This window comes from Hippopotamus amphibius, chromosome 2, assembly GCF_030028045.1.
Source record: "Hippopotamus amphibius kiboko isolate mHipAmp2 chromosome 2, mHipAmp2.hap2, whole genome shotgun sequence".
NCBI classification, from domain to species: domain Eukaryota; kingdom Metazoa; phylum Chordata; class Mammalia; order Artiodactyla; family Hippopotamidae; genus Hippopotamus; species Hippopotamus amphibius.
Window position 1 is genome coordinate 215,273,255 of NC_080187.1, and position 27,694 is coordinate 215,300,948.

Sequence of the window (27,694 nt, forward strand, 5' to 3'; positions counted from 1 at the left end):
TAAGCGACAGTCTGGGGACTCTCGAGTCACTCCCCTCACAATGGGAGGGAGGTTGTTATTATTTTTTTGCCAACTTGTTTCCTTCCCCCTTCCCCCTCCCTCCCTGCCTGTTATCCTCTGCCTGGTGAGTTTGCATCATTACTAGGGCTCAGGGGTCCAATTACGGGGCCTCCCCAAAGGAGCTGCCTGAGGCAATCCCTGCCCCAAGGGGGCCTCCCTCAGCCAAAGTTTTAATTAGCCATCACTGCTCTTCCTGAAATTCTGACCTGCCCATGGCTACATCAGCCCAGGCCGGCTCTGTGGCAGGAGGCAGGACTGGTGTCCAACCCAGCAGCACAGCCGAAGCCACCCTCGTATGGGAGGGCAGTGTTCCTGCGTCCCCGTCCCAGTGCAGCTCCTTCAGTCCACCTCAATATTACCTCCTTAAATCCATTAAGTGGATTAATGTAATAAATGAATTAAGTGATTTAACCCATTAAATGGATTAAAGTTAATCACATTAATATTTACAGAACATTCAAAACAGTGCTTCGTTAAGGCTCTGTGAGTTTTAAATTAAAAAAAAAATCAAGTCAGCAGGAATGGAGGAAGCAAGGGGCAGGGTTGGGGCACAAGGCTATTCTTGGACAGGAAGCGGGCACCTTGCTGGGTCACCTGGCAATGCTGGATGGCCCGTGTGGGGGCTGTCAGCATCGGGGATACTTGCCCCCTTGAAATGCGGGAAGCTTGCGGCGGAGTTCATGGCAGGGCTGGGAGGACGGGGATGAGCAGGAACTGAGAGGGGCTCTGTGCCCGGCACTGCACTGAGCATCGTGTAGGCTGAGCACTGCCTAATGAGACAGGGGTTATCAACCCATTCTACAGACAAGGCAACCGAGGCTCAGACAAGCAGTCAACATGTCCAAGGTCACATAACCACGGAGAGGCAGAGAAGGATTTAGACCCAAAGCCCAAGCCCTGTAACCCGGGAAATCATTTTCCTCATGTCCCCACCTCAGGCCACAGAGTGGTGGTCATTAAGGCCGCAGGGCTGCACCCTCAGTTCCTTAAGAGGGAAAAGTGCCCCTCCCTGCTCCCACTCAGCCTCCCCTCAACCTCCCAGAAACCTGAGGGCTCTGAGTGTGGGTGTTTGTGGGCAAGACCCTGGAGACCCCTTTCGTGGGGCAGGGCTGCGGCTCTAAGCTGAGAAAATGACAAGGAGTGTCTGAGGTGCGGCTCTGAGGCACCGCCCCCACCCCTCCCGGGCACACGAGGCCTCCCGACCATGGCCCTGGCCTCAGCTGGCCTGCCTACGAGCCTCCCTCCTCAGCAGCGGCGGCCGTGCCAGCCTGGAGCCAGAGCCGAGCCCTCGGATGCAGTTGCCTGGTAACCAGCCCTGAGGGAGGGAAACCCCAGCGGGCCACTAACGAGGGGGCAGTGCCAACCACCTGGCCCAAATCCCACTGCTGGCCAGCCTTAGGAAGGCCTCGATGGACAGTCTACCCGGCCTGCCCATGCTAGGAAAGGAGCGTGCTCTGGCACTGGGGGAGGGGCCCAGGCAGGGCAAGGAGGAGCTGGGTTGGCAGCCTCCCAAGACCTTCGAACTGGAGAGCTGGGGGAAGGTAATTCCCTATGGAGGCCAAAGCCTGACCAAAGTGAGGCGGGCACTGGGCAGGAGTCAGGGTTGTGGGTATGGCTTGCCCAGGCCCAAACCACCATCCTGGAAACAGCTGTGCCACTCTGCCCAGGGCACAGAGGCCAGGGAGGGGATCCCCAGAGAGAGGCCCTGGATGAGGAGAGGAAAGGAGGTGATTAGGGAGGCTGGCAGGAGTCCAGGCTCAGGATCGGGGGAGCAGACTCCTGCAACACCGAGGCGGAAATGCATCAGCCTCTCCCCTTCTCTCAGGGGCTCCCCCTCCTCTTCTCACACCCCCAGCCCCAGGCTGAGGGCCTCCAAGGAGGGGGCTGCAGGCATGCAGGTAGAGCTCAGCCAGATGCTTCTCCCTCCTAGGTCTGGGGGTGGGATGCTGAGGCAGTGTCAGAACAGCCCCCCTTTGCCATGAACCCTTCACTCCACAACCACCGCCTGACTTAGCCTTGTGCTGGGCACTGGAGTCCCAGTGCTCAGGCAGACCCAGGCCCTGCCCTGGAGGAGGTCCCTCCCCAGGCTAGCAGGGAAGCCAGGCTTTGCAACCAGGCAATTGAGCGGCTAGCATGGAGATGCGTTCCGAATGCTGAGGCCTCAGAAGAGGGGACCAGACTGAGCCTGGAGCTCTGGAAGGCTTCTTGGAGGAAGGGCTGAGCCTTGAAGACCAACAGGAGTTAGCAAAGAAAGAGCTGGACAGGCAGCCAAGGCTCAGGGTGAGCATATTACAAAGCATGGAGGTGTGACGTAGAAAAAACTTTGGCTCTGGGGGCTGCAGAGGCGGGCTGGTTGGAGAGGGTCAGTAAGGAGGCAGGTGAAAGCCAGAGTGGGAAACCACATCCTGAGGGCACTGGAGAGCCATGGGAGGCTCCAAGCTGGGGGGGGGTCGGTGACAAGGTCAGATGTGGGCATTAGAAAGACCTCTGTGGAGTTAGCGAGGGAACGTTTCCCACAGCTTCCAGCACCTAGCCAGACCCCCCACCCCGCTCGCCGGTGGCTAGGCTCTGGCACAGCCAGAATGGGGGACCCTCCCCTGACTTAAGGCCCAGTACCCTGTTCCTCAGGCCTCTCTCAGGCCACAGCAGCCCTGTCCCCACGTAAGCACGCATCACACTGGAGTGCCACGGTCTATTTTAGGTCCATCTCTCTCACTGGACAGGGGAACAGTACCAGGGTCCCACTCACGGCCAGTGAGAGCCTGGGGTTCCTCAGTAGCTGCTGGAAGGAAGGAGGGCTACGACAGTCGATCCACTCTGCTGTTAACTAATGAGAGAGTCCCCCTTCTCCTGCAGTAAGATCCCCAAATTACTGCGGGCCTTTTTTCTAGCCCGAAGGCAGGCATTGTCTTCACAATGGCCTAGTGAAAATTCTTCCCCCTTTCTTGGTCTTTGGGATCCCTCTCTGAGAGACCCTAATTTTCTCTGGAGGTGGGGTCGGGCTCCTGCAGAGTTTGGGGGGGCTTCCCACTCCCTGTTCACCCAGGCAGAGTAGCAAGTTCCCCGCCCCGCCCCCCCCCCCCCCCCCCCCCGCCCCACCGCCCCCAACCCGGCCCTCCCTGCAGAAGGGAACTGGTTTACCAGCACATCTTTGGGGAGTGGCTCACCACACGCTGATCAGATCCTATGGACCTGCCCCACCCCAGGTCCTATCCAATCCAGACCTCCGGAGACGCCCTGAGCCCAGGCTGACAGCCCCTGGTACAGGGCACCCCTCAGGCTCTGCATGCTCGGGTGGCAGAGGCTTCCTGACCACCAGCTGTGCCTGAGCCTTCTCTCAGCAGGGTTTGGGGTCACACAGTCCTGGGCAGGGGGCAGAGTCCCAGCTCCTCCATTTCTTGGCTATGTGGGTAAGCCGCTTCCCCCTCCTCCTCTAGAGCTACCACTGGCTGAGGACTTACTATAAAAAACAAGCTGTGAATTCCTTGGATCGGCATGAGCCCTGTGACATGTTTTAAACACGCCCATTTGACTGATAAGCAAACTGAGAGCTTAAGGGGCTTGCCCAAGGTGACACAGCTCAGTAGGTCACACCTCAGGTTCGCTTATTTTCCCCACGCCTGCCGCATATGGTTGTTGTAAGAATTAAACAAGATTGGACTTCCTAGGTGGTGCAGTGGGTAAGAATCCACCTGCCAATGCAGGGGACACAGGTTCGATCCCTGCCCCGGGAAGATCCCACATGCCATGGAGCAACTAAGCCCATGTGCCACAACTATTGAGCCCATGTGCCGCAACTACTGAAGCCCACGCGCCTAGAGCCCATGCTCTGCAAGAAGAGAGGCCACCGCAATGAGAAGCCCGCACACCACAACAAAGAGTAGCCCCCGCTTGCAGCAACTAGAGAAAGCCTGTGTGCAGCAACGGAGACCCAACACAGCCAATAAAAGAAAGAGAAAGAAAGAGAGAAAGAGAGAAAGAGAGAAAGAGAGAAAGAGAGAGAAAGAAAGAAAGAAAGAAAGAAAGAAAGAAAGAAAGAAAGAAAGAGAGAAAGAGAGAAAGAGAGAAAGAGAGAAAGAGAGAGAGAAAGAAAGAAAGAAAGAAAGAAAGAAAGAAAGAAAGAAAGAAAGAAAGAAAGAAAGAAGGAAAGAAGGAAAGAAGGAAAGAAAAAGAAAGAGAAAGGAAGGAAGAAAGAAAGAAAGAAACTTAAAAGAATTAAACGAGATCGTGTCTATCAAGTGATGGACAGCACAGGGCCACATTCAAGGAGGAGCTCCTTGCCTTCTTGCCTTGCCCACCCCCCAGCACTGAGACATTCCTCTGCTGGGTGGGAGGAGGTGAGGGATGAGGAAGTAGAGAGGACAGAGAGCACCATAAGAGCAATCTGGGGGCCTCCTGAAGGAGGCAATGTCTATATCTGGGTCTGAAAGGATTGGGGAGAGCATTGCTGTGTGTCTGGGGGAAAGGCACCACACTTCTCTGTTTCTCTGCCTATAGGGTGGCTACCAGCACCCCGTCTCCCTTCTCTGGGGTGAGAAGGAGCTCCTCTGAGGAAGGAGCTTTGTAAATAGCAGGTGTGGCCTCATTAGAGTGAGTAACATTGTTATTAATAACCACTTATAGGGAACAAGCTGAGGTTCAGGAAGCTGACCTTTTACCTCGCCTTCCCAGGGAGCCAGGAGGAGTGATCAGTGTCTGGGGTGGGGTGGATGGGGAGAATCTGCCTGTGGAGACTGTGCAGCCCTGATGTGTGTGTTGGAGGGGGGTGGTGAGTGTGACACCTCCCTTCCAGGCTTTTCTATGCTACTTTTGTTAACACCAGCCAGGAAGCCCACATAAGAGCAGACTGTTCCCTTCTCTGCTTTTGCTCACACTGTTCCTTCCAGCCACAATACCATTTCTCCCCTCCAGGACCACAGCCTAATAAACACACGGGCCGGGGGAGGTTCCCAAGGCAGCCACCGTGTACTGGTTACCTTCTTTTATCCAACAAAGGCTTGATAGGCACCTCTCGCCACAGGTTCTGCACATGACCTTGGGGTAGAGAAGAAGAGGGCAGGGTCACACCTTCGGGAGCTCACAGTCAGCTGACCGCTCTACAAACTTTTTATGGTTTACAAGCAACTTCCCACACTGATTTTGTTCAACACTCATGTCGGTCTGTGAGAAAGTTTTCATGGATCCTGTTTTGCAGATAAGGAAATTGAGGCTCAGAAAGTTACAAAGTGGCTCCCAAGTCCCTCTCCCTGTGATGTTTCTGTTGTCGTCCAAGGTGTCTAAGTGATGCCAAAAAGGAAAAGTGAAGACACTTTGTGAAGTGTCTCTGAATTGACTCAAGGGGGCCACAGAATCTTAGCTGGCCCCCTTAGGATCTCACCAGGCTCATCCTGGCCTGAGTGGGCCTCGCTCTGGCTCAGAGATTGAAGAGAACACCCAGCCAATTGAGCATACAACCTGAGAGTCCTGAGACTAGATCCTGAGAGCTGATAACACTGCCCTCCACCCAGCCCCTAATTATAGGGCAGAGGCAGGGGAAGGGTGTCGTGGAGGGAAGGGCAGCATTGGTGAGAAGCAAGAGTGGGGACGAACAGCGTGTGAGCTGAGGCTTGGCCATGACCGCTAGTTGTCAGCACACAGATACACTTTCCTGATCCCAGCCTGCTGTGTGATTTTGGGAAAGCCCCAACCTTCTCTGAGTCTCTGCACCCCTGCTCTCCCCAAACTCTATTTCTGAGGACCCTCCAGCTCTCAGTTAAGTGACACCGTCTCTGCTGCCCCCGGGGCGACCTTCACCTCCTCTTCTTCCCTGCAGTGCCCAGCCTCTCCTGCTTAGCTCCAGCGGCTCTAGCTGCTCCTTTACTCTTAGAACTTGTGGCCTTACTCCTGCTCTGACCTCTGACTCAGGCAGGCCTGACCTTTGGGGTCTGAGCAGGTGGCCTGGGTGATTTTGCCCCAAGAAGTTGCTCTGACCTTTGGCATGTCCACCTGTTCCCTCCCTCCTCCACGGCACACACCTGTCCCCAGTCCTTGGGCAGCCCAGGAAATGTGAGGGACTAGGTTTTTCAGAAAAGGTAGCAGCACCAAGGGGCTTCTCGTCCAACACTAGATGGCCCAGAGAGGGCAAATAGAGAAAGCCCTCCCACCACTCCAGCCCCTCTCTTGGTAACAGGCCATTCCTGGCTGGGGATGCTCCACCCCATCCCACCTCCCAGGCTACACGTGCTCAGGCATGTCTTGCTGGGGGAGATTTGTCCTAAAGGTTCAGAGGCCACTTAGCAAACCTCCCAGCATCCTCATTCCTGGCTCACTCCAGAGATGGGGAAATCACCCCTTCCTCAGACAGGTATGGTGCCCTAACAGGAGATGAGATACATTTGTCTGGAATTTGCCCTCCCTGGCTGCACTGAGATGAGGGGACAGACTGAGTCCTTCTCCAGCCTCCTAAAGCAACTGTACAAGCCAAGAGAGCCAGATATTGTAATACAAACTCTTCTAAGCCTTACGACCGAACCACTCTGATATAATCCCAGTTTTACTGAAATAAGGAAACTAAAGCTCAGCGAGGTCAAGTGGCGGGCATAAGGCCCCACAGCTAGAAAGTGGCAGTGAATGAATGATCTAACGTAGTGACTGAATGAAGGCGCGTGATGGGCGCACGGGGCGATGGTTCGCAGAAGGCAGTGGGTACAGGCTGCGCACAGCGCCGCGGCCCGGTCCCCAGAGGGCTGGCAGAGGCAGGCCCTTCGCACCCCGGGGCTCAGGGGAGCGCCAGCTCCCAGAGGCGCGGCCGGGCTCTGCCCCCCCCCACCCCCCGCGCGGGCCGCCCCGCCCCCGCCCCGCCCCCGGTCCGCCCCGCCCGGGACCGCAGACGGCGCCCGGCGGCGGCGCGAACGGCAGCGCGGAGGGTGGCTCCGGGCTTGGGGCTCGCCGCGACTTCCCGCGCAGGGCCCGGCCGGCCGAGGACCCGCGGGCTCGGCGGCGTTGGAGGATGCAGCCGCGGCCCCGGGCAGCAGCCGCGCGGAGCCCGGTGCCCTGCAGGTAGGAGCTCGCCCACACGGCGGGCGCGGAAACTTGGGCCGAGTTTGCGGGCGACGCGTGGGGAAGGGGCGGGTGGTGCTGCCCCAGGGCGCCCCTACCGGCCGGGCCCGGGATGGAGCGCGCCGGGCCTGGGCCGAGGTGGCGTGGCTCCTGGCGGCGGCGGCGGCGGGCCCCCGGCGGGCGGGCTGCGGGGCGGGGGGCGCGCCGCTGCTCCGACTTTTCCCGCACTTCGAGGCCCCCGGGGCCTGGTAGCGCTCCGGAGCCCCGGCGGGGCCCCGGCGCCCGATTCGGCGCGGCGCGGGCGCCGAGCAGCTCAGGCCGAGCCCTCGGGCCTCCCGCGGGGCCCGGCTCACGTGGATGCCGGGGCGGCGATGAGGGGGCGGCGGGGGGCTGGCCTGGGGGGCGGCTGGCACGGAGGCGCCGCGGGGCCCTGGACGCGCCCTGCTGGGACGGGACGGCCCTGCGGTTTCCTCGCTACGGCTTGACTCACCCTCTGGCCGCAACCCAGGCTGGCGGGATCGCCCCGAGGCGGTGGCTGCCCGGGCTCTGCTGCCGGGCCGCCCCCTGCCCCGGCCCTCCCGCGGGTCTTCGGGTGTCGGTCGGTGGGGCCGGGTGCGCGGCCTGCGTGCACACGTGTGCGGGGGCCCGAGCGAGGGGAGAACGCAGTTCTGGAGGGGCGTGTGTGCAGATATGGGCCAGGCACGTACTTGCAGGCACGGGTTTGCACGGGTGGCGGCGGCCTGTGTATCGGCCTGCTGGGGTGCACGTGCGCCCCAGCGCCGCCGGGTCGGGCATGGGGACACCCGGAAGCCGCCGGGGTCGGGTGCGGCGGCAGCCCCAACGCCTGGTCGGCTGAGGGCCCCAGGCACAGGAGTTACGGGCGAGGCAGGTAGAGGAAAGAGGGTGGAGCGGATCCCGCGACCCTTCCCCCACCACTAGAGGCTGGGCCGCCCCTAGGTGCATTTGTAGCGTGGGCCGGGCCCAAAGCCTCAGCTGGGGGAGGTGTGAGAACACGGCAAGGGAGGCCGATCGAGCCCTCTAAGAGAGGCCAGGCGCTGGCCACGGCTGGGCAGGATCGCTCTCTTCTTCCTAGTCTTGCCCAGCGTTCGTCCGGAGACCCCTTAGGCGCTGGAAGAGGGAATTGGGCCACGGGGCTGTTTGCTTAGGGCAGGGATGGCCCAGTGGTGGTGGGCTCTTCTCCTGGGCGCTGCTTGAGGTTGGTCCTCCCAGCCCAGACCCAGCCTCAGCTAGCAAGCAGCTCGGTGGCCCAAAGGGTGATGTGACCCTGCTCCCTGGGGTCCCGCCCTTCTCCAAACAATTGCTTGCTTCTTGTGCATGTGCGAGAGGGAAGGAGGCACCTACATTTTGCCTACTGTTAGAGTGGAGTGTGGATACTGGGCTCTCCATCTCCTAATAGCAGGAGGTAATGCTACCCCACACCCTTCATAGTCCTCTGCTGGCTCTCTGGAGCCCCCATCTCTCCCCCAAAGACTCTTGAGGGTCCCAAGTGGCCTCACCTTTATTGACTAAGTCCCAAGGGTGTCTCAGGAAGTCTCCAGGGCAGAGGGCATGCAATGGACAGAGCCCAGGGGAGAAGGGCTCTTGGGGCCCCGGGGTGGGTATGGAGAAGGCCCCAAGGAGTGGGGGCCGCGGTGGGGGAGGTGAGACTAGAGCCTGCACTTAATTAATCCAGAGCTTCCCAAGGGCAGGGGGGCTCAGCACTCCCAAAACCATACAGCGCCTCTTGCAAAGTTGTTGTGCAGCAGGGAGGGGGCTTTCCCTTGGGCTGCAGGGCCCTGTCGTAGGGCGCCGCTTTCCCTATTGTTGCCCTGGTGCTCCTTCCTGTCTTTTCAGAGCATCCATGTCTCCAGGCTGGCCTGAAGTGTTGGATTCTAGCCAGGAGATGAGACAACCTTCTGAGTCTTGCCTGGCTTCCTTGGTGCCCGTAGGCTGGGATGAGGGTGGGCATTGGCCCGCATATTACCCTTGGCGTTTTCTGTCCCCCAAAATGTGCTGGTCTGACTCTGAGCCTGTGTCGTTGGCCACCAGCCGGAAGGGAGAGGGCTGAGAGAGGGGGGCTGGTCTTGGCTTGGCGATAGAAACCTGTGACACCTGGCCTGTGGCCTAATCATAGCAAGATTGAGCTGATTCATCCTTCCTAAGCCACCTGAAGGTTTCGGGGAACAGGGCACTGGGGGAAGTAGAAGCAGGTCAACATGGTCCTCGCAGACTGGCCTCAAATGCCTCCCTCCTGGGCCACTGGGTGCCTGCTGCCTCGAGGAAACCCATACTTGACCTCTCTGAGGCTGGGTCCCAATCCTTGCTTGGCCTTGCTTGAGGACCTTAGTCTTTCTCTGGCACTCAGTTTTTCCATCGGTACAGTGGGGGTCATTGCCAACTAGCACTTTGTGACCCCTGGAAGCTTCCTGGATATTCTCATCCTCTCACCTCCCCACGTGCTCCATGGTCCTGTGCTGCCCCCATGTGCCTTGGAACAGCTGCAGTTTAGGGGCTGGGATGGACACAGGCTCTCCTCCCCTACACTTTCGGGAGCTTCCTGTTGGCGCCATAGCACCATCTGCTGGACAACCTTTGCTCTTCTGCTGGGGGTAGGGCGTATGAAAAGGGTTATGCAGGGCCACCGCTCCTGGGGGACTGCCTTCTAAAACGAAGCCCCGTATGTGTCCTCTGGGCCTAGGGACCTCGGTTCCAGGCCTCGCTGTGCCACTTTTGATGAGGCTGGCAGGTCAGAAAGTGAGATCTAGAGCATCACGGGAAATCTGAATTAGCAGACAGTGTCTGATTCCACGTCTTGGCTGCTGTAGGCAGCTAGAGATCACTGTGGCATCTTGGAATAAAAGCTTGTAGTGGGAGGTAGGAAGCCTGCCTCTCGTCCCATCTCTTTTCATCAGTGACTTTGGGAAGAATGGGTCTCCCCATCTGTACGTGGCTGGAGGTGGGGGTGGGAGGAGTAGCCAAGTGATTTGCGCCTCAGACCTGTGCTCTACAAAGTCTGAAACTGTGGATGGGGTCTTGGGAGTCGTGTGGAGGAGAGCTTAGCAGAAGGGGGAGTGGGGGGTGGGTGCAGGTCAGAGCTGCTGTACGGGAATTCATTTAGCAAAGGGTTCTGCAGCTTAAAAAATTAAGTTGGCTCGTGCATTTGTTCATCCATCCGTACAGTCCTTATTGAGCATCTAATAAGTGCCAACTTCTTGGGACTTAGTGAGCCAGCGAGAGCAGCAGCCCTTTGTTGCTGGCCTGTGGCCTGTTTCTCTGACAGCCCCTGCCTCTCTCCCTCTCTCTCCTAGGTCAGCAGTTGAGTAGCTGGGGCCCTGGAGCGCTTGAAGCCTTCACAGTGATGGCGGAGAAGCGGCCACTGGGGACCCTGGGGCCTGTGATGTATGGCAAGCTGCCCCGCCTAGAGGTAGACTCTGGGCCCGGGCACAGCCTGCCCCCCTCTGCTGGTAACCAGGACCCCTGCAGCTACAAGGGTGCCTACTTCTCCTGCCCCCTGGGGAGTCCTCCGAAAACAGGGTCTGAGCGGTTGGCATCCTGGACCCCATACCCACCCTTGTACCCTACCAGTGTGGCAGGACCCCCACTTCGGGCAGACAACCTTCTGACCAGCTGCCTGCTCTACCGCCCACCCACAGAAAGCTCCGAGAAAGTACAGGACTCTGGCCCCGCTGAGCTCCTGCCCTTCGGTCCCCAGCCTCACTCCTACCCAGGCCCGCCCCTGGCGGCACCCAAACCTGTCTACCGCAGCCCTCTGTGTTATGGGCTCTCGACTTGCCTGGGGGAAGGGGCAGTGAAGAGGCCTCTGGAGGTCGATTGGACGCTGGTGACTGGATCCCTGTTACCCCCGGCCGACCCATCTTGTTCTCTGCCCCCAGCTCCTGGCAAGGGGCAGTCCCTGGATGGCACCTTCTTGCGTGGGGTGCCAGCTGGGGCACCTGGCAAAGACTCCTCTGTGGGCTTCTCCCCATGTCATGCATTCTTGGAGAAGTATCGGACTATGCACAGCACGGGCTTCCTGGCCTCCAAGTATGCAGGTCCTTACTCTGGGGACCCCAAGCAGGCATTGTCTGAGGGACCCCCCAGTCCTTGGACCCAGCTGGCCCAGCCCCTGGCACCAGCCTGCCAGGATGCAGTGCCCACCCACTATCCGCTGCCCCATCCCGCACAGGCTCTGCCTTGCCCTCCAGCCTGCCGCCACCCAGAGAAGCAAGGTGGCTACAGCTCGGCGCTTCCGCTGCAGCCTCTGGGAGCCCACAAGGGGGCTGGGTTCCCGGCTGGTGGGCTGAGCAGCCCCTACCTGAGGCAGCAGGCAGCTCAGACACCCTATATGCCCCCCGTGGGGCTGGATGCGTATTCCTACCCCTCTGCCCCACTCCCAGCACCCTCACCAGGCCTCAAGCTAGAGCCACCTCTCGCCCCACGCTGCCCACTGGACTTTACCCCCCAGACGCTGGGCTTTCCTTACGCCCGGGATGACCTCTCTCTCTATGGGGCATCCCCGGGGCTCGGAGGGGCGCCGCCTTCCCAGAGCAGCGTGCAGGCTGTGCCACAGCCTGGTGCCTTCCCGCGGGCGTGCCAGCCTCTGCCTGCCAGCCAGCCGTGCCCAGAGCCTGCGAGGCCTGCAGAGAAGCCAGTGCAGGAAGCTGAGGAGAAGCTGTGGCTGCCCAGCTGCAGGAGAGAGCGGCTCCAGCCCCCGCTCGATGAGCACCCGGGGGCACCCATTGTCATCGGAGATAGCCCAGTTCCCCGCACGCCACCAGCGCTCCCACCCTGTGCCCAGGAGCGCCAGTCTCTTCAGCAGAACGAGGGCTCGCTGCCGCCCAGCTCTCCACCCATGCCTGTCATCGACAACGTCTTCAGCCTGGCTCCCTACCGAGACTACCTGGACGTGCAGGCCCCCGAGGCCACTGCTGAGCCTGCCCCGGCCCCAGCCCCTGAGGAGAGCCACGACAAAGACTGCGGAGGGTCCCCGCCTGCCCAGGAAGCCCCCTCAAGTGCGCAGGCCTCCCTTAAGGAGGAGGTGGCGCTGGACTTGAGTGTGAAGAAGACCGCGGCCGAGGCTCCCCCTGCCAAGGTCCCTCATCCTGCAGGGCACGCCAAGCCCACCGCAGCCGTGGATGTGCCCGGCGCGGGAAACACAGTCTCCGACGTGCGGGGTGTAGCGGACACAGTCTCAGATCGGCAGGGCCTGAAGAAGATGGTCACAGGGGCACCAGAACTGCCTGGGATGCCCGTGACCACAGAGGCCACCCCAAGGACCAACTTCCACAGCTCTGTGGCCTTCATGTTCCGAAAATTCAAGATCCTCCGGCCAGCACCCTTGCCCGCCACCGTGGTTCCAGCCGTGGTCCCAGCTGTGCCCACCTCAGCCCCTGCCCCCGCCAGGCCTGCACCCACCCCCACACCTGTGCCCGCTGGACTGCAGATCCTCACCCAGCCCTTGCCTGTGGCCTGCTTCAACCTGGCACTGCCCAGCCCTCCGGCTGTAGCCGTGGCCTCCCCCACCTCGGCCCCTGCTCCAGCTCCATCCCCGGCTCCCGCGCCGGCTCCGGCTCCTGTTGGGGGCCCCGCTCCAGCTGCTACTCCCACCGCAGCAGACTCCCCAGAGCAACACTTTGCAGGACTACACGCGTCCCTGTGTGACGCCATCTCGGGCTCCGTGGCCCACTCTCCACCGGAAAAGCTGCGAGAGTGGCTTGAAACGTCTGGGCCGTGGGGCCGGGCGGCATGGCAGGACTGCCAGGGTGTGCGGGGGCTGCTCGGCAAGCTGCTGTCCCAGCTGCAGAGCTTCGTGTGCACGCAGCAGTGCCCCTTCCCCCACGTGGTGCGTGCCGGGGCCATCTTCGTGCCCATCCACCTGGTGAAGGAGCGGCTCTTCCCGCGGCTGCCGCCCGCCTCCGTGGACCACGTGCTGCAGGAGCATCGCGTGGAGCTGCGGCCCACCACGCTGTCGGAGGAGCGGGCCCTGCGGGAGCGGGCCCTGCACGGCTGCACGTCGCGCATGCTGAAGCTGCTGGCGCTGCGCCAGCTGCCTGACATCTACCCTGACTTGCTGGGCCTGCAGTGGCGGGACTGTGTGCGCCGCCAGCTGGGTGAGCATGGGGCAGCCCCAGTAGCCACCGGAGCTGTGTGAGCGAGTGACAGGTGTGTGGGCTGTGTGAGTGGTCACAGCCAGGGGCTGAGGGGTTCCTGGGCTTCTGGAAAGAACTCACGCCTGGGGACGGGGCTGGCCTTCCAGGGTAGGCTCTATGGACACCACACCCCCCCCATCCCTCTTTACCGCAAGCATCAATGCGCACCTTCACAGCCTCTCCTCTAAGTCTCTGAACATGACAACTGCTCCGTCCCCAGGGAAACTTGGCCTTCCCTGGCACGGCATCCTCCTCATTTCCACCTCACCCTCCTCTGTTGTGCCTGTCTGAGGTCATTTCCACCTGTGTCTGTCCTGCCCTGCCTCCCCTCTTCTGAGCTCAAGCCCCAAATACCTGACTGCATGCCGGGCTTCTGTACCTGGGGTCACTCTGACCCTGAACGCCTCCCAAACCACACTCCTGAGCGTGCCTCTGAGCTCACCTGCCACCCCAGTCATTCCCGTCTCAGCGAGCAGCACTGCACTCTCCCAGCACCTCATTCCCCAAACCCGGGAGGGGTCGCACCCTGCCTCCCTGGACGCTTGCCTTTTAAATGGGTCATTTCCCAGTCCTGCCAGTATTTACGTTCATAGAAATTGCCTGTGAGTCAGAGCATCATTTTGTGGTCTGCTTTTCCCTACCAAATGAAAACTGTGGACCGTGTTCTCCAGTGTGCTCTTTTCATGTTGGAGAGCATCTTCTGCAGCCGTTCAGGTAGCTGGGGGAGCGGCTGCGGAGCCGCATAGCATGTGTCATCGCGATCACACTCTTCAGCCCGGGCTTTGGGGGTGGTGCCAAGTGGCGTCCGTCGCCGCCCGTCCTGCTTCAGGACATGTGGCATCGAGGCCCGAGGCCCGCTGTATAGTCTAACCCCAGCCCCGTCCCCGCCGTACGTCCCCCAGGCCTCTGACCGTGTCTCCACGGAAACTCTTGTCACCTCCCCCTCCTGGCAGCCTTGCCCTGGGCTTTTACCTGGTCCAGACTCCATATTGGGGTGCAGAGGGGGCCTGAGGCAACGAGGTGCAGGTGTGGAGCTTGGGGTCTGGTGACGCGCATTACCGACCCCTGAGCACTTAAGAAGCTGGGGCGTTTGCCCTAATGGGGCGCGAAGAAAACGCAAGTGCAAGCACTGTATTCCTGGGGGAGGAAAAGAGAAGGCGGCTGTCCCGCCTCGTTCAGAGCCCCTCGGCAAGTCTTCTCTCTGTACATTTGGGCTCTCTGGGGCCCAGAGAGGGACACGTCCACGTTTCCTGCACTGCCTGCTGGGCAGCGGGTCCGGGCACGTCACAGCCCCCTCCTGCTCTGACCGGGCCTGCGAGAGCCTGGGGCCCAGCCTCCTGCCACTGGCTGCATTTTGGTGCCCCCGCCCCACACCGCACCCAGTCCCTCCCGTTTCCTTGTGGGGCCACTCCACGTTGTCCTTAGACAGTGCTCCCTGACAGCCTCCCTCCCAAGTAGGCGTGTTCTTGGTCAGGAGCCCCTCCCATTCTCTCTGCCCCTTCCTCCACCCCCTCCCTCCGGGCACTGCTCTCAGGGCGGTCTCTGCCTGGCTCTTGTTCCGGTGTCTGGGGGGGTGCTGTGGCAGGGCCCTCTCGCTGTGTGCCTCAGTTTCCCCACCTGTTCAGTGAGCCTTTGGATCAGACCAATTGTTTCTGGGCTGTTGAGCCCCTTTTCTCTTGTCCTCGCACCCAAACAGTTCCTGGGGGTGCCCTCATCAGCTAGAGCACTGGCATCACCGGGGGAGAAGCACGCCCTTTCGGCTTGAGGGCCTTGACTGTCTGGCCAGTGGGCACGTGCTGGGAGGGGTCATGACGTCTGTGACCCTGCCAGGGCCGCCCTGACCTGGGACAGTAGAGCCACGGGTCTAGATGGCTCTGGAGGCCTGGAGATGGGACTTGGGGACATTGGGGGTCTACACCCTGACATTATGTTCGTTTTCCAGGTGGCTTCGACACTGGGGCTGGATCTGTGCCCTCCTCAGGACCCACCGTGGCCAGAGAGGAGCCAGGGAGCCCCGACCTGGCTTGGAAGTTGTCTGCCCCCAAAGCCAAAAAGCCAGGGAGGAAGCCACCAACCCCTGGCCTGGAGAAAGCAGAGGCCACTGCTGGAGGAGGGTCCCGAGGTGCCACACCTGCTGCTGCCGCCAGCGCCAGCTCGCCCGGCCCCACCATGAGGGCACGCTTCCGCAGCCTGCTCGAATCCGCCTGGCTCAACGGCCTGGCTCTGCCCACGTGGGGCCACAAGGCCTCAGGACCAGACCGGCCTGCGCCCCGCCCGCAGCTGTTGGGTGGCCAGAGCCATCAGCTGTAGCCTTGGTCACCGCTGCTGTTTGGAGATCTGGGGATCACTCTCTATGGCCCCTTCCTGCTGGTCCAGCTGCTGAGGGCCAAGCGTGGACATGGCCTTGGGGCCTCTACAGCTCTTACCCTGCCCCCCACCCCAGGCTGGCCTGAGAGCCCCTGAGCTTTTCACTTGAGGGCCTTTATCAGAAAGGACTACTTCCTGTTTCTTCCTTAGAGAAAACGCGTGGGCTTTGGAGCCTGACAAACTTGGGCTTGAATCCTGGCCTATTCCTTGCTGTGTAACCGGGCGGGCCACTTCCTCTCTTGTGCCCTCGGTTCCCCACTTGTAAAATAGGACAACACAGCCTACCTCACAGGGTTGTTGTGGGGTGATGCCTGACACACACCCATCACGGTTTGCTCTCTGCTTCCGGCCCAGGACAGGAGCCTAGATCTCAGCCAGGGCCTGGAATAGGAGGCCGAGGCCCGCGGAACCTTCCTCTAGAAAGTCTTTATGTGTCGTAGGACCTGGTCATTGTAGAGTGGGACGTTGTCCCGTGTATGTGGCTCACACACTTTCTAGGGTCATTTCCCAGGAAAGCCTAGGGCTACAGCCCCAGCATTTGGGGTTGGGCCCTAAACCCTCTGCCTGGAGCTCCCTGAGGGAGCCTTCCCCACCCCTCCCCTGCTGCAGGGGGTGCAGGGATACAGCCTGGGGCTGCCATCCTTGTCCTGGGCCTGCTGCTTTCACCGCTGGGAGGCCCCGGCCTGTGCTGAACTGGTAGCGGTGACTTCCCTGAGCTGCCGCCCCAAGAAGGTTGTGTGCCGGAAGCCAAGCATCTGCAAGGACTCAGGGACTGAAACAAGGGACAGGCTGAGTGACAGCGCAGTCCTGGGAGGTCTCCAAAGACGTCAGCGAAGGACCTTGGCCCTCCCCAAGCCAGGGCGCCATCAGCCAGGCCTGCTGTGGGTGACCTTGCAGAGTGCTGAACGGAGCCAGAGGCTGGCAGGCTGGGCCCTTGGCCTAGTTAAGGTTTGTAATAAGGCTGTGGGCCCTGGAGGCAGGCCATTAAACATTAAAGCATTTAGGTTGTTTTTGGACCTGGGGCCTGACTGTCTTGTGGGGGTAGGCGGGTGGGTGGGGGTGTCATAGCTGCAGCTCTCCCTGCTCCCAGCCCAGAAGAAGCTGAGGCCCTCTAGCACCCTGGGCCCGCTGGCCTCGTCCGCATGGGCCCTCACCACATGCGGCCGCTTCCCTGCTCAGGCAACGCCTCTCCCTCCTGAGACCCTTGTGGGGCCTGGTGGTTGCTGGTCTGTAGCCCAGCGCCCAGTGAGAAATGCTGGTCACCAGACCCCATCGTGTGCCCCTCTTCCAGGACCAAGGATGTGCCTGGCAAGGTCTAGGTAGAACAGAGCTGTCCCCATCCCCCCACGGAGGGATGGCCCCTCCCACATCTTAGCTGGGCTTAGGTTCCCTCAGACGCCCTGCCTCTGCTGGCCTGTGTTCCCACAGAGGCTCGTTCTCAGGGCGGCTGAGGTTGCCTCCTGGCCATGGTTCCCCACCCGATCTGGGCCAGATGAGGCCGTGAGGGCGGGTCACACCTACCAGCATCGACCCTAACATCTGTGGGTCTTCACTGAGCTCAGCTACACTATTTGTGTAGACCCGTTGCTCCCTGTACTGGATCCGTACAGGCCGGAGGAGTCTCCTGGCCAGGAGATAGGCAACCCTAACACGTGGTGACTGCAGTGCAGAACCTGGGGGAAGGGTGTCATGGAAGCTCAGGAGGGACCTGGCCTAACGGGGTGGGGGTGGGGGAGGACGTATCCTTGGGTCCCAGAAGAAGTGCTACCTGAAGTGGGCCTGGAAGCCAAGTCGGAAGATGTGGGTAAAAAATAAGTGCCAAGTGTGGCCTGAGTAAGGTGAACGGCACGTGCAGAGGCCCGGAGGTATAGTATTTGGGAAAGGAAAATAGGTGTGGCTGGAGTGCAGGGCCCGGAAGCAAGGTTCAAATCCATCCTGCTCCTAGCACTTCAACTCATTCAGTCCTGCAACCTGAAGCGCTGGGGTGTGGCTCATGTTTATAAAGATGCAGTGTGGAGACTTTGAATCACTCGAGTCTACTAATGCAGGGAGGCGAGAGGTGGAGGTTGCAGTGTAGGTGGAGTCTGAACCCCCAGGCCCCGGGCTTCCACACCCTGTCAGCCTCATCCACCCAATTACCAGGGCCTTGCTGGATCTGGCTCTGGTTCTGTCCTTGTTTACTTTCTTTTCTTCCTTTTCCTTCCTTCATTTTTCCTCTGCCTTCTTCCCTCCTCTCCTGCCTTCCTTGTATACCTGCTGTGTCCCTGTTACTTGCCAGGCATGCATCGTGCCAGCAGTTACTGGGCAGGAGCTGAGGCCTCGGGGTAGGACTCCGGACCCGAGTCCCTCCCTTCACCTGGGGCCCTAGAGGACCGTAATGGTGCAGAGGCGTGGGGAGGGGTGCAGCACAGAAGCTGGCCGGGGAGGTGGCTGCCTCCCTTGGGACAGCTCTGTCCTGGGAGCCCAGTCCGTCTGAGGGGAGAGACCTAGCCCTGGCCTGAGGGGTCTGTTAAAGGAGGAGATACGACAGTGTCCCAATGAGCCGCAGCCTACGGTGGTGGGGACGGGAACAGAGCTCTGCCCCAGCACTCCTGTCAGGGAGGCAGTGCTACCACCCCGCCCAGGTTGTCACAAAGCCTGCTCCATTCTTCGGTGGGAATACTGATGGCTAAGAGCTGAGGGCAAGGAAGGGGGGATGGGCTGTGGAGCTGGGTGTGCTTGGGTGCCCCTCCCCCCCCCCCCCAAGGAAACTGGAGTGGGGCCACTCTGCCTTGGTTACATGTGGCTCTTCTGACCCCACAGTTCCCCTGTAACCGGCTAAGGCTCCTGGGCTGGGCCGCGCCCAGGCAGGGCTTTTCAAACAGAATCACCTGGAAAATGGTTTCCTGGGCCCCATGGAGAAGGGTCTTAGGCAGAGCCAGGAATCTGGGTTTTAATTGAACTCCCAAGGTGGTGCTGCGTCGGGTGTTCCAGGAACGAGACTACTCCCCCGTCTAGGTTACAGATGTGGAGACCGGTCCAGGAACGCGCTGACGGTCACATCAAGTCAGGGCCTGTGTCAAGACCTGGATCCAGTCCTGAGGGTTCCGGGCCAGCGGGGAGGCCAGGAACCTTTGTACCTGACTCTGCTCCGCCCCTGTCGGCTTGGCCCAGATCTGCCCTGGCTGGGCCTCTCTCTCCGCCCAGGTGGCCTTGACAGACCTCACGTGCGTCTCTTGCCGCACGTTAATAAAAGGAGGAGGGCGTTCAGGTGAGCCTCCAGCTTGAGTGCGGCCCTGCCCCTTGGCCGCCGCCCTGGCTCCCCAGCTCCGTACAGGAGGCCAGGGGGCCCAGCCCACTGGTTTTGCTGCCAGGAGTTGAGCTTGCAAGGAGGTGAGTGACGGGGAAGCTGCCTCCTGCGCGGGTGTCGTGGGGTGGAAGAGAGCAGGGCTAGGCAGGGGTGGAGGGTTGCGAAGACACCCTTCCCCCCGTGTAACCTCCAAGGCTTCCTCCCTGGCTTGTTGTCACTGAGGGGTTGGAGGGAACGAGCTGTTCTCCCTCAGCCCCCGCAGGGGACGTGGAGCAGGGCCCAACTCCCACCTGACTGAATGCACCTCTTTGACCCCCGCGGCCCCTCTAGAGGTGGGAGTGGTGCCTCAGGCCCCGGGGCCGCCTCCCCAGCCCTGCCCGCTGCCCCTCAGGCCCGGCCCGAGCTGAGGAAGCCTGGGCAGAGCATGGCTGTGAGGGAGGCTGCAGGGGCGCTGCAGCGGGCGGGCCCTGGGCCCTGCTGCGGCCTGCTGTCTTCCGTGTCTCAGGGCCTCTTCCCCAGGCGGCGCCCCCAGCCCCCACCCCCAGGCGCCCCTAAGGGGCCGCCCGGGCCCGTCTAGTGCAACCCTTCCAGGCCCCGGGGCGGCGGAGGGGCCGCAGGGCCCCTCCTCGCTCCCCCCTGGCCGGACTGAGCTTGGCAGGCAGGTGGGGGGCTCCTTGGGTACACCGCCACCTCCCTGGGGACCCCAGCCCGGGCTGCTGCCCACTCGGAGGCGCTTACGTCCGTGGAGCTAGCCAAGCCACCCGACAGCCCTCCACCCCTGCCCGGCCTCAGCCTGCACGGTCCCTCTGCTTCCTGCACCCCCGCCTCTGTCCTCTAGGCCCCTGTGCCTTCTCAGGGCAGTGAGAACCTGGGCTCCTGGGAAGGGGGTGCCGAGCCCCTGTGCTCCTTGGAAGGACCTCGAGAGGCCCCTCCCATGATTTCTAGGCCTGGCGGGGGTTCCTTGCCCCTTTCTCCACCAGCCAGCAGATAAAATCATCTACAGGCCCCTGTCCTTCTCAGCTGGGGGTGGGTGGTGGGGCTTGGGGCAAGCTCCTCTCCTCCCCGTAGTTCACAGCCTGGAATTCCAACCGTGGCGGCTGTTTCTCCTCAGACCCTGCAAACCTCACTTACCCAAGCCCCACCGTCAGAGGGACTGGCGCTTTGGCTTGGGCCCCACAGCACAGAAGCCACGGGCTTCTGCCAGCCTCTTGCCTGCTAAGGCCTTGGCCCTTCCTTCTGAAGTGTCCTCGGTGACGCCTGGGCTCCCACTCACCGTGAGTGGCCACGAGACCTTGGCGAAAGCCCCTGCTCAGGGGAGGCTTGGGTCCCCCAAAAGCCCTGGGCCCTGCCTGCCTTTCTGCGAAGCTTGATGCCTCCTCGGTGTGGGAGAGCCAGGGTAGCCCTGACCAGCCTTCAGTGCCACCCCTCAGCTTGCCACCTGCTGGTCCTGAGGACACATGGACGCCAGTTTCCAGGGGCATCTTCTCAACCCTATCCATCACCACCCTGGTAAAGCCAAGCCCAGCAGGCGGCCCAAGTCCCAGCCACTAAACCTGGTCTCCACCCCCGATCTCCCTGGTGCTTCCCCATCACTGTCTTCCAGCCCAGTGGGCACCTCAGGCCTCCTGCTTCTGGTACCCCAGCCTTTGCCAGCTGTCCAGCTTGGGGCCTCTCAAGACCTGACTGCTGCTGCACCTGGAGGTAGCTCAGACCTCCCTCCTGGTCACAGGCGCCTCTGGCCCCAGCCAGCCTGGTCTCCTCCAGTGTTCCTCAGGACTGGTGGGGATGTTACCAGGATTCTTGGCTTCCTTAATCAATAGAAATTGATCAGAGGCCAGATAAGAAATTCAGGCAAGGCTTTATTGGGGCCCCTGCTGCAGCAGCGGGGAGCGAGACCAGGCAACAGGTGCCCTTGCTCACTGGCTAGCTGAGGGCGGGGTAGAGCCAGTTCCTTGTACAGGGTGAGGGTAGGGTGTGTCCAGGGGACGGGCCAGAGGGGTAGTCTAGGTGGTTCGCCCACTCCTTAGGTGGTGGTGTGTGCAGGGGGCACGCCTAGTACCCTACTTTTGCTCCCGACACCCTGCTTTTGCTCCTGGCTCTTCAGAAGTGGCAGTTGGGCTCTTTGGTTTCTTTTTATCTCATCCAGAATTTGCCCCAACTGCACGTGCGTGCAGTTATTTTTAGTCCCTTATGTTTTCTTTGTATCTTGTTCAAGGAGATGCTTGTCCAGGTGCAAGCACTGCAGCAAAGTGTCCCAGGCCTGCCTCAGGAAGACCTCTCCCCGCTCAGCTGGCACCACACTCTGTATACCCGGCTTGCTTTCCATGTGGCCACCCTGCAGAGGAAGTGCCTGAGGCTTCTGCAGTACTTCCTCTCCTGCTGGTCTCCCTCCCAGGGACCCTTCTGGAGCCCGGCGCCACGGGCTATAGCGGGGCAGAGCCCAGTCCCCCTTCCCCCTTCGCCACGGGCTCTGTGGCCACCAAGGCCTTTGGCTGCTGGGAGACCACACCAGGGCCTCGGCCCCCTTCTTTCTGACTGCTGGCGCACCCACAGCCTGGACACCTGAGCTCCGGGCGGAGAGGTGTGTGAGCCCCAGGACGTTCCTCTCAAGCAGACAGCCTCCTTGGCACCAGGCCCTGGCTCTCTGGGCTGAACTGGGCAGATGGAGTGTGTGTCTGAGGACATCTGGACAGAGGGGCTCAGGCCCAAGGAACCAGCTCTCGCAGCTCATGCCAGTTTCCCAGCAGGCATGCACCCGGAGGATATAGTTCTTCTCCCACCTTGGCTCTGGGACCCCCAACTGGACTTACTCAGGGGTCCTCACCACAGGAGGCCTCAGCCAGTGGGGAGGAATGCCTGGTGTTTCTGCACCCCTTTCTATGGTGCCCACTTGGGCGGGTGGGTCTGGAGACTTTGGAGGGACTACAGGTCCTCAGCTTAAGCGTCTGACCAGAGGATGGGACTGCCCCGTCACAGAGGCAGATCTGAGTGGCCCAGGCCCAGTCCTTCCCTCGAGCAGAGCCCCTTTGTCTTTCCAGCTGACCAGCAGGCCCAAAACCCCAATCATGGCTGGGTGGCCCATGTCCCATCCCACTCTGTCCCCTGCCCCTGAGGGGAGTCTGGCTCCAGTCCTGGCCCGGAACTTGGATACCTTCAAGTTGGAGGCCACAGCTGGCAGATTGTTCTAGCACGGCCTGCCAGTGCCCAGGGTGGGTATCATGCCAGCGTCCAGGGTGGGTATTGTGTCAGAAGCCCCAGGCCTGGCCACCAAGGCTCCCTCGCTCCTCTGCACTTCTGTCTCCTGCACGTCACCTATGCACTGCTCCTCCCCCACCCTCACCCTTACCCCCCACTCAGCCTGAAAATCACACCGACAGTAAGAATAGTGCCACCCAAGTTATGGCTGAGTCTGCTTAGGGGGTGGCTGGAAAAGGGCCCGAGGCAGAACGTCTGGGAGTTCCTCTCTGCTTATCTTCTTTTCTCCTTGGCCCTCAAAGAAGGCAGCTTTCTCCATATCTCCTAGCCTGCCCCGAGCACACACGATGCTGCCACTGGCCTCTCCCTCCCTAGAATGTACCCATGCGGGGCTGACACTTTGTTTCGTCCTGGGGTCCACATGATTCTTCGGCAAAGAGGCCGACTGAGACAGCGATGTGGGCGCCGCCCCCACAGCCCCAGCTCTTCATGGCGCAGGCGAGCCAGCCCTTCCCGGGTGGTCGCGCCCAGTGGAGCCCACACGTAGGGGCCTCCCTCCCCTGGGTGCGGGTGCCTGCCGTCCTCCGTGCCAGCTTCCTAACACCCAGTCTGTCTGTAGTAAGTCTTCTTGGCTCCATGGCGTTGGGTGGGCTGCTAAGCCTAGCGTCGGGGCCCTGCCCGTCTCTCAAGGCCCTTCCAGGCTGGGGAAGGGCCCTGGCCTCCATCGCTGGCTGGGTCCTCCCCGCACCGGCTCCCTGCAGCCAGAGGTCAGGGTGGGTGCAGAGCTGGCTGGAGGCTGGGGCAGATTCTGCCCGCCAGCTCGGATCTCCCGAGCACGGCGGTAGCCAAGATGCGCCAGCGCGGGGGACCTGCGGCCCCCCGGCGCACAGGCCCGGCCTTGCTCAGCTCCAATGCTGAGTGGGGCGATGCCGGCTCTCTTCTGGAACGTGCCCACCACCGCACCTTTGCCCTTCCTGGGTTCCCTGACTGCCCTGTGGCCCAGCTCAAACCTTCCCCTAGGGCCTAAGAACCTTTTCCTGAAGCGTCATCCCCCCCCCACCCCCCGCCCCCTCACTTTAAAGCTTTCTGTAGGGCTTCACATTAGGGCTGAGTTTTAGGGGATGGCATATGAGGGTCTAGACTCAGAACCAGATGGCTGTGATTCCCTCAGGGCAAGACCCTCATCTGCCCCAGCCTCGGCTTCTAGAACAGCCCAGAACCCTGCTTCCTTTGGTCTTGGGCCTGCTGGGAGCGAAGGTTGCCCTTGTTTGCCTTCCAAGGCAATGTTGGCATCCTTATGAGACAGCAGGGAAGACTGAGGCCCAGCAGGGGTTGCCCCAGGTCAGAGTCTCCACGGCCAAACAGAGCATGGGTCTTGGCCCAGAGTGGCCTGGCGGCCCTGTTCAATGTCTTAACACCCTTCCAGTGTTGTGCCCTACAGGGTAGACCTCGGAGCACTTGGAGCCTGAGAAGCTGCCCGTCACCTTGGTGATCCCGGGATCAGCACCCGGCCCAGGACGAAGGCCGACTCACACCTACAGAGCAGCCTGAAAGCAGGGGCAGCCCCTCTACCTCCATGGCCTCTGAGCTGGGAGGATGCCGTTCCCAGGGGCCGGGGGCAGAGTCGGGAGGACAAGGCTGCATAAGCTGTCCTCTCTAGAGGTAGCTCTGGGCTCCGGCGTCAGGACCTCCGAACCTGGCCCTTCCCCTGTGAGTCTCCTGGCCCCAGAGCTAGCAAGCAGCTTGTCCAAGGTCACCCCACCGGGAAGGGCAGAGTAGGACCTTGGCTCTTCTTACTCAGCTGTACTTTCTCTCCCCACCCCAGCTAGGTGCTAGAGAACCCAGGCAAGCTAGGTCCTGCAAAAGCCTCTACCTCCCTTCACGTCTGGTTAGGGGTGGGGGATGGGGTGGCAAACAGGGTGCTTTCCCTGCCGACTCATCTCCTGTTTGAGGAGAGATGGCATCTGGGCCGCAGCATGAGGGGCTTGGACTAGAAAAGCGTTCCCCAGGTTCTTCCCTGGCCTGGGGCAGGGTGCCCTCACATGCTCCCTGATCCAGGTCCCCAGGACCTTGAGTCTGTCTCCCTAGAGGTCCTTAGACTCCTCCCCTGGACAGTGCCCTTTCCCGGCCCTGGGGGACCACAGGGCACAGCCATCCCCAGGGCTGCCCCACCAAGACAGGCTCTGGCCACTGCGGTTTCCTGCTGGGGCTTTGGGCCATCGCTCTGCCACCTCCAGCCCCTGGGTGTACACCTAGCCCATAGCTCTTGGGCCCTGGACTTGGACCTGAGGGGTCCTTCTGTCATGGATGAATCCTCTTGGCAGATTCAAGATACAGCTTTGCTGGATGTCGCAGGCTGGGCTAGGCCCCCTCCTTACAGCACTGGCATCTGTCAAGCCTCAGTCAGGCTGTGAGCGGAGGGTGGGGATAAGGTCTGACTTACATGGACAAGCTGTGCCAGGAGGAGACTTGTTTAAGCTCGTGGCCCCTGTGGTCTGTTTTGAGCACACCCCCACCACCCGTGCTGAGGGCGTGCGTTTGGCCACAGGTGCCTTTCCTACCACCCTCTCCACCTCCGGTCAGCGTCAGGCCCCTGTGGTTCCAGGCAGAATCCCGAGCGCAGAGCCAGGCCTGGTGGATGGTCCCCAGGTGCTGTTGGCCTTGGCCAACTGCGCGTGGACCTGAGCTCCCTCACTGTGGCTGGTGAGTGACACCCCTCCCCCAGCCTCCAGGGGCCAGGCCTGGGCCCCGCTGACCGTTGTCTGCTTCCGGCCCCAGCTGTGCCTGCCAGGCTCTCACTGAACGCGACTGTCTTTGCCCATTTCCTCGCCTGCCCTTAACAGGAGGCTTACAGGACCGCTCAGGAACCGTGTCTCTTGTCTACCAGGGCTTCACCACAGACGTGGCCACCTTGGCAGGCCTGGGCCTGGCCTTGGAGTAGCCTTCTAGGATACAGCCCCCATGGTTCCCACAGGCTCTCCTCCATCTGAGCAATGGCCTGGCGGGCAGCTGCTCCTCCTCCCCTGCAGGGCACCCTGGCTGGGGGGAAAGGGTCCGGCGGGAGATCCGTTCCCCTCTCACTCAGCTGAGGTTGTTTGTTTGGGGGCAGAGTGCGCCATCCTGCCCGCCTCCCACGCCTGGTGCAGCGGGTGCTGCGTCAGTTCCCAGTGAGTGTCGCGGCAGTGGGTGGTGGCTCACAGAACTCTCCCTGGCCTTCAGGCCCCCGAGAACCACGGGCCCAGGGGGCTGGCTTGCGTCCTGCCCTGCCACCTCCCAACACCTGGGGCCGCACGCCCTTCCCGTGGGCGCAGAAGAGAGCAGCAGAGTTGCCACCCTTCAGGTGTCGCGGGCATGTGCTGGTCGGGAAGGCAGGCTCTGGAGCCAGGTGGCAGGGTTTGAGCCCAGCCCGGTGACTGGGACCTTGGGCAGGTCATTGAACGTCTGTGTCCCCCTCTCCTCAGCTGTGAGATGGGATAATAGCACCTAGTCACGTGTGCTTGATGAGGGCTGGGCCGTTCGTGCAAACCGGGTTCTGGAGGAGGTGGCGGGGGAGTGATCAAGGGAGCACTGCATGTGCACCTCTGAGCCTCTGCTTATTCAGCTGGAGGATGGAGCTGCGCCGTTCCAGGGTTGCTGAGAATTAAACAAGTCTGTGTGGCGGTGGGCCGTGGGAGGTGTCTTGCAGGCCCCGTCCGGCCCACAGGGGAGACTCGCTCAGGAAAGACTCACTCGTCTGTGTGAGGGAGCTGCTTTGCTAGGCCCCTCTGCCATCCTGCAGACCCCGGTGATATCTGTCCCGCCTGGTGTCCATCTGACTGGCTCACCTTGCCAGGTAGGCCCTTTCTCCTTACGTGTTGCAGGTACTGTCACATCCCCTCCACAGAGACCATGCTAGGTCCCCAGTGTGGGTTCCCTTCCCTGTACCCCCACCCTCAAACCCACAGAGGTCGCCGGGTGCGTCTGACCTGTATCTCCATGCAAGGCCTCCCTTGATGCTTGGGAGCCTGGTTTGTGGAGGGCCAGGTGACCAAAGCCTGAAGCGCAGAGGGGCTCAGCATTCACCCGCCAGCCTCAGCCCTCAGGCTCTTTCCTGCTTATCCCGCCCCCTCTCCTGTATCAGCTACAGGGACTCTGGTGGTAAGGGCGGCAGCTCGGGAGAACAGGGCTGGCATAACCCGCCCTCCATAAGGAAAGCACGAGCAGGGATGTCTCGGGCATCCTGATAGTTGGGGGGCCGCCTCCTAGTCCCTGGGCTGCCCTGGCCCTTGCGTCGGAAGTTGTGGAGAGAGGGGGCTGACCCAAGATAGGTGCAGGTATCAGGCTAGTCTTCCGGGTACCGAGGCGGGGCAGAGCCCTGGGGGCAGGGGCCCCTCAGGAATATGAATGAAGGATTAAATATTCCAGAAGTACAGAGGAATCTGCCGCCAGTCCACCTCTACGTGGTGACCTTCCTGAAGACCCTCTCCGGCATCTCGGTGCTGACTCCCGTCTTTGGCCGAGTAAGCCCATGGTCTGGGCCCTGGTCTCCTGGGTCCCCTCACTGGGCCTGCCGGCTCTTCTGTAGGTAGGGGGAGCCTTTAGGGTAAGACTCCACTTGAGTCCCCTTCTCTTCTAGGTCGTGGTTTCAGAGACCATCGCCCTGTGCTAGCCAACCTCTCATGTCCCATTGGGCCCAGGAGCTGCTGGAGCTTTGCGGGCCAAGGCCTTCAGCTACCTGGGTGTCCTCCAGGAACGCTGCCTCCCCCTCCACGGCTCCACCCTCCGGCCGGTGAGAGGCTGTCAGCGTGGCTTCCGTCCTGGACCTCCCCAGCCAGTTCGTTTGTTTCCTGAAGCTGGCTTGCCCTGCGGCTCCAGCCTCCCCTGGCCCGTAGCCCGTGCTCTGGTTTGCTGAGTAGCATCCAGGCCTCACCTCGGCCACCAGCACCCAGAGGCCTTTGGTCTGAGGGTGACCGGCCCTAAGGTGGCGGTGGGGCTGGGGCCGGGCCTTGCCCCCAAGAGGCCCCCTTCCCACCCTTGACCCGGTCAGTCATCTGCCCCCACCTCCTCCCCCTGTGGGCCCTGCTCGGAACCTCTCCTATGTCCTCCTGTGGGATGACTGCCTGGAAAGAAAAGCAGTCTTTTATACCAGCTTCTGATTGCTCCTTGCCATTTAATTTTCCATACCCCAGAAGGACCACAGTCTGTCTTACGACCGGTGATACCTCGTGCCCCACCACCGTGTCAGGCCAGGTGTGAGGGAGTCAGCTCTGCTCCCCTTCCCGCAGCTTCTCCAGGCCTCCAACCTGCCGCGTGCCGCTCCCCGGGGCCTGACCTGAACGCGTGTGACGATGGTATCGGGGGTTTTCGCAGGCCGTATCGCGGGAGGTGGGTGCTGTGGTTGCAGCCTGCCTGGTGTCCCTGGAGTGGGTGGGGAGGCGCTGCTCCGCCCACCCTGCCTCGGTCCCGGCCCCGGGAGTCTCGTCCGTGGAGGGAAGACGCCCCCCGGGCGGTGCGACCTCGGTCAGGCTGGTGCCTTCCTGCTCTGGCTCTGCTTCTCAGGGCTGAGGGGCTGACTGTGGAAGCCTGGGGGCAGGTTGGGGGAGCAGGAGAGGTTTGG

At 61.5% G+C, this 27,694-nt stretch overlaps 1 protein-coding gene and 1 long non-coding RNA gene across 3 annotated transcripts; both read left to right on the forward strand.

Moving 5' to 3' along the window:
* The first annotated feature begins 6,946 nt into the window (after positions 1–6,946).
* On the forward strand, positions 6,947–16,612 carry C2H15orf39 (chromosome 2 C15orf39 homolog). Of its 2 annotated transcripts, none has more exons than XM_057724932.1 (3): positions 6,947–7,098; positions 10,407–13,208; positions 15,190–16,612. In XM_057724932.1, the coding sequence occupies exons 2-3, from the start codon at positions 10,457–10,459 to the stop codon at positions 15,555–15,557; spliced, it is 3,120 nt and encodes a 1,039-aa protein (XP_057580915.1). In that variant the 5' UTR covers positions 6,947–7,098; positions 10,407–10,456; the 3' UTR covers positions 15,558–16,612. The 2 variants fall into 2 exon arrangements, with proteins under 2 accessions (XP_057580915.1, XP_057580916.1); XM_057724933.1 differs by having other exon boundaries at positions 10,407–13,260; positions 15,190–15,327.
* Positions 16,613–25,861: 9,249 nt separating this feature from the next.
* Positions 25,862–26,763, forward strand: LOC130844805 (uncharacterized). Its single transcript, XR_009051242.1, has 3 exons — positions 25,862–25,930; positions 26,503–26,597; positions 26,714–26,763. It is a non-coding gene; the product is annotated as an uncharacterized LOC130844805 (long non-coding RNA).
* The last annotated feature ends 931 nt before the right edge of the window (positions 26,764–27,694 follow it).